Here is an 11443-nt window from a genome sequence, read left to right as displayed (position 1 = left end):
AAAAAGACGGCTGTATTAGTAGTAGATGATACAAAACGCATATTAGATTGCTGACAGCTACTTAGCTTGGCAACACAGTTCTCGTGAACAGGTCCCGAGATCCTACCAGGACATTTTCGTCTGTTAAATTGTTTGTCAGGCCCTGGCGGAGCATGGGGCGAGCAGGTGAGGGGGAAATGCACATTCAGTGGTGCCACTCGCTGCAGTGGCTCGATCCGGATGGACAGATCCAGGGTCGAAGCTGCCACCAATCACAATGGTTGCGTACCTGACAGTGTCAATTGTCTAAATTAATTTTCTGGTGGCCGCTGGCTAAATGCTGGACTGCGCTGCCAAACCATCTCAACACCCTCCTTGTCAAGTCACGACGACCACGTTCATTTTTCTGTCTGTCGTGCCGCTTCTGTCCCCGGGATTCTGTACTACCCTAAGCATTTGTCCTAAAAGCCCTGCGCCTTCTCGCAACCGCGAATAAACCATGGGCCTGCTCGCGGCTCTCTCCCAATCGGCAGAGCGCCTCCTTGGATCTCTACCTACCTGGCAGATCGTCCTCCTCGGTTTTACCGCCTTGATCGCGCTCTCTGTGGTGTGGAATGCTCTGAGACAGATCATCTTCAAAGATAAGAACGCCCCTCCGGAGGTGTGGAGTTGGTTCCCCGTGCTGGGCAATACGTACGTTCAACTCCAGAAGAGGGATGACGCTGAAAGACTGACGCTAGGCTTGACTTCATAGGATATGGTACGGCATGGATCCTTTCGACTTCTTCTTCACGTGTAAAGCGAAATACGGCGACGTCTTCACTTTCATCCTGCTCGGGCGACGAGTCACCGTTTGTTTGGGAACCAAAGGCAACGAGTTCATTTTGAATGGCAAACTGAAGGATGTGAATGCTGAGGAGATATACACCGGCCTGACGACGCCGGTGTTCGGGGAAGGCGTGGTGTACGACTGCCCAAACTCGAAACTGATGGAACAGAAGAAATTTGTGAAATTTGGCCTCACCCTGGAGGCATTTCAATCCTACGTCGACTTGATCTCGAGCGAAACCAAGTCATTCGTGGAGAAGGGCAAGCCCTTTCAGTCGCATTCAGGGAAAATTGACATTGCTCCCGCCATGGCCGAATTGACCATCTACACGGCATCGCGGTCGCTCCAGGGCCCTGAGGTGCGCGCCAAATTCGACTCGACCTTCGCCGACTTGTACCATGACTTGGACATGGGGTTCTCGCCCATCAACTTTATGCTCTCGTGGGCGCCTCTCCCGCATAACCGCAAGCGAGATATTGCACAGAAGAAGATGGCGGACACGTACATGGAAATTATCAAGCAACGACGCGCTGACGGCGGCAAACGGGAAAAAGGAGATCAAGACATGATTTGGAATTTAATGGGCTGCGTCTACAAGGACGGCACACCTGTGCCAGATAGAGAAGTGGCGCACATGATGATCGCACTCTTGATGGCGGGCCAGCACTCGTCTTCCTCGACCTCGAGTTGGATTCTATTGAGATTGGCCACGAGGCCAGATATTCAAGAGGAATTGCTGGAGGAGCAGAAACGCGTGCTAGGGGAGGATCTCCCGCCCTTGACTTACGAAAACCTCCAGAAACTCAGCCTGAATGCCAAGGTCGTCAAAGAGACGTTGAGATTACATGCTCCAATCCACAGCATCCTTCGCAAGGTCAAGTCACCGATGACGATCGTGGCAGACACTCCGACCTCGACGAAGACGTATCAGATACCGACCACCCACACTCTCCTTTCAGCGCCGGGCGTCACCTCCCGAGAGTCCGAGTTCTTCCCGGAACCAATGAAATGGGAACCCCATCGCTGGGACGAAGGACATCCCCTTGCATACACACGAATGGGCATGGACAATGAAGAATTTGAAGATTACGGCTACGGCATGATCAGCAAGGGAGCTTCTTCACCATATCTTCCGTTCGGCGCGGGACGACACAGGTGTATTGGCGAGCAATTTGCCTATGTACAGCTGGGAGCGGTGCTCGCGACGATGGTGAGACTGGTGAAATTCCGCCAGATTGAGGGGAAGCAGTTGGTGCCCACGGATTACTCGAGTTTGTTTTCGAGGCCAATGGCGCCGGCCGTGGTAGAATTTGAGAAGAGAGAGAAGGTTTGAAAGTCAGTGATATTATCAACGAAGAGGAACTGTACATACAAATAACTGCTCGGACAGCAAAGAGTCCCTTAGAATAGGCAGGTTCAGGTCGGGGGTACCATAGAAAACCGGGTAATAAGGCGCTGAGCATAGCCTGACCCATGGATAGAGGTCAACCGATATCGAAGGCCTCGTTGGACGCGTAGGATCTTGGAGATCTAATTATATACCTATATTGCCTGAATGCTGCCATGTTGGTTGTCTGAAGCCTGGGGGTGCCCGGCCAGCCACGTGATCGAGAGGATTTTCCAGTCGGCATGAAAATGAGCCGGAACCGAGAAAGGACGGAGATTAGAACCTCCACGACGGTTGAATAATTTCCCCGAAGAATCGTATCTGCAAAGCCTGGAAAAACACGACCATGGGAAGAAGAATGCTTGTTTAGGAAGGACAAGATTGCCATATGCGAATACGATAATGAATCGTCGCGCCATGATTCATGAACGATGTCAACTTCGTCGTAGCGTTCGATGGGCGGGCAAAAATGAGATATGGACGATGCCCATCGAACAGGAAATCGTATTTCGATAGCCCGTCATTGGCTGCTCGGATAGTGGAATTGGAGGCCTCCGAATGCCCGTCCCATCGCGACAGCTCCTGGCCAGCACCCCCATTGGCAGGAGGCGAGCCTGGAAGGGCCCCGTTGGCGTGCCCAGCCAATGGGTGGCCAGCGTCGTCCAGTTAGACGGTTTTGGGCGATGGGAGGGGCCTCCTTTAGCGAAGCCCAGTCCACTGGATACGCCAGATCTCGCTCTAGGTGGGTTGTTGTGTCGGGCGTTTTTCTGTTCACCATCAACCACCCAAAAACCCTTGGGGCAAATTTGTCCTCCTATCCACCCACTAACGACCACAACCCCGTACCCGATCTCATGAGCCCTTGTTGTTATTATTATTATTTTATATCTTCTTTTAAGTCCGCAAGAATGTCTTTCTCCGTAGAGTTTCTCCCTGCCCTTTGTTGGTTCAGGGCCATTTCGTTCTTCTTTCGCGGGCCTTGTTCCTGCTTTGAGTGTTACTAGACTCCTTGTTTAATCCGTTTGCCTCATCGTTTCATTTTGACATTTTACCCGTTTCCCGCGCAGCACCACCCCCTGCATTCCTCAGCTCTCCTAGTACGAGCTATTCATACACAACGGACACCTGCCAGACTCTCGTCCACCAGCCATTCTTCCAACTGTTGCCGAACCGTTCGGGCCCGTCCAAGCCGGATCTAATTCAGGGAGTAAGCACTTTACGCTGCAAAACATCGAATCCCTCCCGAAGGGTACACCCTCCCCAGCCTTGACGGCCCCACCCCAAGCCTCAGAGAATACTCGGAAGTCGCACCGCGCCTCGTCGTGGTGAACCTGTCCTTCCAATGGGGTTGTTTACCAAGAAGACAGCAAACCCGGCCTCCACTACCCTCGAGTCGGTCAACCCAAACAATGCCAAATCGGAAGACACCACGGCAGTACCCAGCCAGAATGTGTCGGATACGGAGTCATTGGGGAAGAGTAGAGATGTAGAGACCACGGTCGTGGATGAAAAGTGTCCCGAGGCCGACGAGAGGGTGGACGATGCGACCATAGGGACAAACAACACGGCCGTTCCGTCTGATGGCACGCCGTACCAACCATCCCAGACCGGCGAAAAGGGAGAACAGGAGGTGCAGGTTCACAGTGACGCAAAGAGCACAACTTCGGGGAGTGTCGTTGCTCCAGCAGGGCCGGGAGACGAAGATGAACTGGTCTATCCCGGAGGGCTGAAACTGGCCCTGATCACTCTGGCCCTGTGCCTGTCGGTGTTCTTGGTCGCCCTCGACAACACCATTATCGCGACTGCAATCCCTAAAATTACCGATCACTTTAATTCCCTGGGCGATGTCGGGTGGTACGGGTCGAGTTATCTACTCACCACTTGCGCCCTCCAGTTGTTCTTTGGAAAGTCAGTAAACCCCAGCAGATAAGACATTGGATGCAAGTTACTAAATTTCACCCCAGGCTGTACACCTTCTACTCGATCAAAGCCGTATATCTAGTCTCCATCGTCATCTTTGAGGTTGGATCGGCCGTTTGTGGTGGTGCCCCAACTTCTGATGCGCTCATCGTTGGTCGTGCGATCGCCGGTGTTGGATCCGCAGGCATTTTCAGCGGTGCGTTGGTCATCATCGCATACACGGTACCGCTGGTGAAAAGACCAATTTACACCGGTCTTATTGGAGCTATGTATGGAATTGCTTCGATTGCTGGTCCGTTGCTGGGCGGTGCCTTTACTGACGGGCCAGGCTGGCGGTGGTGCTGTAAGTGCAACTTAACCAGGTATCTCCTCTAATGTGACTGACGAAGATGCAGTTTATATCAACCTCCCTCTTGGTGGTGTCACCCTGGTCGTCATCTTCTTTTTCTTCCACTCCCCGGTCCGCAAGGCCGAGCAGAAAGTCCCACTTCGAGAACGCGCACACCAACTCGACCTGGTTGGCACTGCTCTCTTCATTATCGACATTGTGCTCTGCCTGCTGGCTCTACAATGGGGTGGCTCCAAGTACGCTTGGTCTAACTGGCGGATCATCCTGTGTCTGACGCTATTTGGTGTTCTTACCATCGTCTTCGTCATCCACCAGTACTTCATGAAGGAATTCGGCACCATCCCTTTCAACATCATCTCACAACGGAGCGTGGCGTCGGCTTGCTGGTTCGCATTCGCTCTTGGCGGAGCCTTCTTCGTCTTGATCTATTGGGTGCCCATCTGGTTCCAAGCTATCAAAAATGCATCAGCATTCAAGTCTGGAATCATGTGCTTGCCCATGGTCCTGGCACTGGTCATAGCGAATATCCTCACTGGTGTGGGCACGACCGCGATTGGCTATTACGCTCCGTTCTACTTTGGGTGTGTGGTGCTCTCTGCCATCGGCGCGGGTCTATTGACAACCTTCGAAACATCCACCGGCCACGAGAAGTGGATCGGGTACCAGATCATCTACGGCTTCGGGGTTGGTCTAGGTATGCAACAAGCTCTCATCACCGTCCAAGCCGTTCTCCCGTTGAAGGACGTGCCCACGGGGACTGCGTTGGTTATGTTCATGCAAACATTTGGCGGCGCGCTATTTGTCTCGGTCGCCCAGAACATCTTCAACAACCGTCTCATGTCGGAAATCCCCAAACAGGCACCACACATCAATCCCGCCATTATATTGCACGTCGGGGCCACGAGTCTCAAAGACCAGGTGCCGGCATCGGCGCTGCATGGTGTGCAGACGGCGTACAACACCTCACTGACGCAGACGTGGTATATCGCCGTGGCAATGACCTGTCTGCAGCTCATCGGGGCCGTGTTTGTCGAGTGGAAGAGCGTGAAGGGCATGAAGCCTGGAGGCATAGCTGCCTAGTGGGCACGGACTGACGAGACCACGGTCAACTATTCACTGATTATTATGCATTTTTGCCTGGCTGGGTGTTGGTGGCGATATTGTGTTGGGTATCTTGCGCCTGAATTGTGCATGCATCCACTACCCACCCATAGATTTGGAAGGATAGGTTGGGGGAAAAATCGTCGGCCGACCGACCGACCTGTTTGATGTTTGGGATACGGGCCCCCCTTCCGTTGGTGCTGGGCTTGTCATATCGCGTATCATGAATCCCCACTACTCCTGCTTCACGACTGGATAGACTAGAAGAAAGATGTACAGGATCTGTCAGGATCAGAGAGTTCTGCATTCAACCTTGAATGTAATATTGCTGCCAGAAGAAATTCTATCCCATTCTCGTTCTGTTTGTTATCCAGCGGTCTTTCAGTCGAGTAGCCAGAGGGATGCCACCAACCAACTGAATAATCAAGATCTCCTCTCCTCTTCTTCCGGCGGAGGAAGATAGATAAATCGATAGATCGATAGATCCCATCCCGTCCGTTCCTTTTCACACGATGTGCATTGCACGCATGTCTCTCGTTGACTCATCCACGCCTTCCCACCTTCCCGAGGGCCTCCTTCGTCTTCTTGGTGTTCTGACTCTCACCCAACTCCCGTGCCAGAGACCGGCTCTGCATCATCTTGCGGCCTGAACCATGGGGTGGGCCGTTAACCGTGACCTCGGCCCCAATTCCGAACCTCGTCCTGACTGAGACGACCTATGACCGATGACCATGGTCAAAATCTTGATGTTTTCGACGCCAATCCACCGCCGCCGTGCCATCGAGCTCCCTCTCCTAATCCACACAAGCCCCATGGAACCGCGAAACCCCGTATAGTTTGAGAATCCTTCCTTTTTTTCCCCCTGTATCCCCATGCCCGACCAAGCCCGGATGGAATGTCCCTCTCTATCTTCTCTGAATACGCCCTGTCCGGTACTTTATGTCGTGCACCAGTTGTGTATGTAGCGGTTCCGCTGCGTATTGGACTCGGACGAGATTAGGCAGCTGTGTCGACGATGCTCGCTCGGTCCACTTTTCCTGGCGCCATCTCAAAGGTTTGACGATCGAGTGTCCAGATGTGATCATCCTGTTTGGATGGATGGGTTGTGCTGGGCGCATTTCCCCTTATTTGATATCGTTTACTTTGAGGGTCAGTAGTCGTAGGAGCGGTACGGGGGACCTTGCTGCTCGGCATGGTCGACAATGACATGGACAAACGACATCAACTTTGGGCAGTGGTGCGTGCGTGCGCGCGTGCGTGTTTTCATGCGGATTTCTTCTGCAGACCCGGCACGTACACGTGGCGGAGGTATATCCCGTAGATGCCCAGGAAGACGGCCTCGAGGCCCGAGTACCAGATGGAGATGCAGATGAACATTTTCCCCTTTTTTTCTCTCTTCGTTCTCGTTCTCGCTCTCGAGGCCTTTTGACTTCGAAATTGACTGGCTGATCCGCAGGTCGAATGATTGGGCCGACGTGAGACGGATAGACGGACAGACAGACACGGGTGGTGAGGTGTTGAGTAGCAAGCAAGGGCAATGAACCACTCAATCAAATCAAATCAAAATCAATGAAGGAATGGAAAGAAGAAGTCCAATGAATGAGTGAACGGCGGTGTTGGGTTTGATCCGTGCCGGGCTGAATAGCTCGTAGCTCAGAAAATCTGCTCAGAAAAAAATCTGAAGAGGTACCCGATACAGTATCTCGAGAGAGGAGAAGATATTGTGATATAGAATGTAGGAAGCGCCTCTGAAGAGGGAGAAGGGTGAGAGGAAGAGAACAGAGGGCCTTATATTGATTGGCAATGGCGACGTTGAGATTATCAGTGCCTGGTGGGTGGTGCTCCCGCTTGGACCCATTCCCCCTTTTTCAGGTCTCGCATTGCATTTTTATTTTTTTGGCTTGCTTACCTTATCCACAATTTATGAGGGCGCGTGCGTGCATTACTCGTCCAGCACATCGTCGCACAAACCACTCCAGTTCCCGAGTGTGTAATAATATGGAGCGCGGGCGGGTGGAGGTTGTGGTGGAGGTCGGCCTCGGCCTCCCAGATGGGACGACGTACGGTGCCCGTCGTTTGGGGGGCTTTCTCCAGCGAGAAAGGTTGCCCATTGACATTGCTAAGCGGGAAATTGAGGAGGGGAAGGAGACTTCGGACGGAGGAAAGGAGTTAGAAGATCGAAACGTGATGATGGGAAGATGAACAGGATAGTTGCTGTCCACCAGTAGTGGTTGTAGTAGCGTGCTAGGGAAGCTCGATCGTGGCGGTTGTGGAGCTGGAACTGGAGCTGGAACACATCGGGAAGCGCGGCAAGGCTTCGTTCGAACGTTCAGGCTCCCACATCGTTGTCAGACGACGAAACCAACGAGGCCAGCCAGGCAGGTCGGATGAGGAGGAGCTGGCACCACTCACCACCACTCACAACGTCGACAGACGACTGGCCACGAACCTAGTACTTCGTAAATACTGATGGCCCTCGTCATCCGCGTCATCATCGTGATCATGCTCGTAATTAGGGGTGAACAGCTTAGGTAAAAGAAAGAGCAAAGAAAACACTTACAAAAGAGAAAGCCAGAAGAGCACATGTGCGCGGTCTGGTTGGGCAATACAAAGTACAGGACAGTGACACAAGCATCATTATTAACCAAATGCACGCACTAAAAGCCCCGGATCTTGCGGCTTTCCGTGAGCCGGATCTAGTCATTTCTGACGATTCGTCGCGCCTTCACGAGTTGGGATCATCTGCCCGCTGCCCAGAGCTTTGCCGAGAACGATCAAATTTCGGAGTGTCGGCGACAGAAACAACGCGAAATCAGAGCGTGCAGTAAGTAGTACATACTCGGTATTGCGAATCCGTGGCAGCCGGCGATGGGGGCCCAGTGACATGATGATATTCTTGTTCCTTTCCCCTTTTCCTTGTTTCGTCATCTGAAGATGGATCTTACATGTGTATAGGATGATGTAGGGGGATTGGGCCTTACGGATAATAAGTGAGGAGGCAGGCGTTTCGGACGTGAGACACAAATACCCTCAATCCTCCCACACAGATAAGCGTCCTCTCACACTGCAGACCTTGAGTGGAAAATGTGTGGACAAGACAAGACTTCTCCAGATCGACGTACAGTAGGTTCGGGAGTAAACCGTCGTCTCTGATGAAGTATGTGTGCCCAGCAGACCCGCAGTGCCTGGCTGGTGCCAATATCGAGGATCCGTGAGCAAACACCACGAATATCAAAAAGAGAGAGATCTCTACATATAGGCCAGAAGAATCTCCTTGACGTCGAAAGAAATGTCCGGTGTCTCTGCGTGGAAAACAGAAGCATACCAGCGGGAGGAGATCGAGGCCAACGGGTAGAACGGTCTGCAAAGTTCTCCCCAACCTCTTCAATGGTGACATCTTTTGTCCCCTATATTTCCCTCGTATACACACTACAAAGACACGGCCTTTGACCCCCAGCAGATACCTCACACAAAACTCCATCTATGTACGGCAATGAGGGATACAGCCTTCCCTCCCCTCTACTGCTCTAACCAATCAGAGCCCATGCGAGATCCGTGGTTTCTCCGCCTGTCACGACCAATCAAATGCATCGACACAAGACGCTAACTTCTATACCAGCGAATTCACTGATAACAACAACACCATCTTAAATCTAATCACTTTGCTTGCGGCCGTTGCACCTGGCCCATTGCTGTGGTCAGCACCTTTCCAACTCTTGCCAGACTGGCCTATGAGCGATACTGACTGCTGGTTGATTCTCCACCAATAACTGGTGGTCTACAGAAAGGTGACAGACTTTCTTCCGTCCCATCATGCCAGAACATGCCCAGGAAGACTACAGGCTGTTGGACGTGCCGAGCGCGCAAGAAACGGTGTGACGACGGCCGTCCCTGCTGCTCTTCGTGTACCCTGCGTAGCATCACCTGCTATGGCTACGACGAGAAGCCTGACTGGATGGACGGCGGCGAGGCCGAAAAGACCGTCCTCGAAACCCTCAAGCGTCAGGTCAAAGAGAGCTACCGACGTCGGCGCTCGAAAGGCTCTGGTGCTACGCCTCGCCTCAGCAGGTGTGAAGTCGATCCAGGCACAGTCACCCCATTGTCGCCCCCACTCCCGCTAGGAACTTCAGCTTCGTCGCCGTCGTCGGTGTGGCCTCAGGACAAGCCGACCCCGTCGGACAACAGCACTCGCCCCTCTCAACATCCTCAGGCCACAGATTGGGCAGGCCAGGACCGGTTCGACACATACCTCGTCACTCGCATCTCACGGACTGGAACCCAAAGTCCCAATGGCAACACCTACGACCCGTTGTCGGACCGCACCTATTCTGCCTCTACCTCCGTCTCTGCCTCGCCGAGCCGGGATCTGAACACCCGCATCCCCTTTGACGAAGAAGAGCTCAATCTGGTCATGTACTACCTGGACCACATATTCCCCCGGCTCGACCCGTACTTCAAGTACTCGGCCGGCGACACCGGCCGTGGCTGGCTGCTGAATTTGTTTCTGCGGACCAAACCGCTCTGCAACGCCGCCGTCTGCCTCAGTGCCTGCGACAAGGCACAATTCGTGTTGGGCCCGCTGAGCGACATTCCGCAGCCGTACCATGAGCTGGAACTGCAGCATTTGCGGAGCGTGGCGGATCTGCGCGACCACCTCGATCAGTTGTCCAAAAAGACGGGCGCCAGCCAGATGGCGGCCGGCGTGGAAGCCCTGGCCTGTATCATACATTTGATTTTTTTCGAGGTTCGTATTGTCTACCCCCGATCTCTCCTACCCCCTTCGTGTTCTAATGGACAATTGTTCAGTTGTGGATCCCACGAAAAGGCCTCATGAACGACTGGGTCATGCACCTGGACGCCGCCAGCGCTCTGCTGTCGTCGCTCGACGCGTCGCCGCTGCTGATGTCTGAAGAATCGCCCGACTCCGACGCCGGCGTGGAAATCTCCCACGCGTACGAATACGAGGAGGTCCGATGCCACATCCCCACCGAGCTGCTGTCCGAAGGAGAAAAGCTGGCCTTTGAATTCTTCCTCGACGTCTACATCTACTGCTTCATCAACGCGACTGCGAGCCTGGGCCTCACGCCCCAGTCGGCACAGTCCATCCGCAGGGTCCGCGCCCTGTGCCATCAGAACCCGGCCCGGCTGTGGGACCGCCGCGGGTGCGAGGACTGGGTGATGCTCACGCTGCTCGACATCGCCATCCTGCGGGACTGGAAGCAGAAGAAGTCCCGGGCGGGGACGCTGAGCGTGCGCGAGCTGAACCGCCGCGCCGAGATGATCGAGCGCCGGCTGTATGAGGGCGCAGCCAAGTTCACCGATCCCTGGCTTCCGTCGTCGTCGTCATCGTCGTCGTCGCCGTCGTCGAAACCTCCTGCTGTTACCTCCGCCACCACGACCATGGACGAGGAAAAACGCATGGTCACGAGCACCTACATCCACGGGGCGCTGGTGTTTCTGCACGTCGTCGTGTCGGGCTTCCACCCCAACATCCCGGAGATCCGGCAGGGCGTGGTGCGCACGCTGCACGCGCTCGAGTACATGCGCGAGCACTCGGTGCACAACTTCCCGTCGTGGCCGTACTGCGTCGCGGGCTGTCTGGCGCTGGAGCCCGAGTGGCCCCGGTTCCGGGCGCTGGTGCCGCCGTTCGAGAAGGGCAAGCACCCCCTCGTGCTGTCCAAGTGGACGCTGGAGATCATCGAGGAGTGTTGGGAGACCCGCCTCCGCGCGGCGCAGCAACCCGAGGAGCAGCAGCGCGGGGAAGAATCGTGTAGTTGGGTCACGGCGATGAATCATCTGGGCACGCGGCTGCTACTTCTATAAACCAGACATAAATATAAAGATAGATGATTCATTCCCTCCACTCCTATTCCAGGAA

The 11443-nt window shown here is 54.1% G+C and overlaps 3 protein-coding genes across 3 annotated transcripts; all 3 read left to right on the top strand.

Moving 5' to 3' along the window:
• Positions 1–478: 478 nt before the first annotated feature.
• AYL99_10183 (hypothetical protein) lies at positions 479–2141 on the top strand (the record flags this gene model as incomplete). Its single annotated transcript, XM_018841689.1, has 2 exons — positions 479–672; positions 734–2141. The coding sequence occupies 2 exons, from the start codon at positions 479–481 to the stop codon at positions 2139–2141; spliced, it is 1602 nt and encodes a 533-aa protein (XP_018689398.1).
• A 1396-nt stretch (positions 2142–3537) lies between these two features.
• AYL99_10182 (hypothetical protein) lies at positions 3538–5544 on the top strand (the record flags this gene model as incomplete). The annotated part of the gene is made up of 3 exons (XM_018841688.1): positions 3538–4103; positions 4160–4458; positions 4511–5544. The coding sequence occupies 3 exons, from the start codon at positions 3538–3540 to the stop codon at positions 5542–5544; spliced, it is 1899 nt and encodes a 632-aa protein (XP_018689397.1).
• A 3834-nt stretch (positions 5545–9378) lies between these two features.
• AYL99_10181 (hypothetical protein) lies at positions 9379–11388 on the top strand (the record flags this gene model as incomplete). The annotated part of the gene is made up of 3 exons (XM_018841687.1): positions 9379–9440; positions 9484–10309; positions 10372–11388. 3 exons carry the CDS (start codon positions 9379–9381, stop codon positions 11386–11388), a joined length of 1905 nt encoding a protein of 634 aa, XP_018689396.1.
• Positions 11389–11443: the final 55 nt, after the last annotated feature.

Source organism: Fonsecaea erecta, assembly GCF_001651985.1.
Source record: "Fonsecaea erecta strain CBS 125763 chromosome Unknown Scaff10, whole genome shotgun sequence".
In the NCBI taxonomy this organism is placed as follows: Eukaryota; Fungi; Ascomycota; class Eurotiomycetes; order Chaetothyriales; family Herpotrichiellaceae; genus Fonsecaea; species Fonsecaea erecta.
Note: the sequence above shows the minus strand (reverse complement) of the source record. Positions and strands in the feature narration are given on the sequence as shown.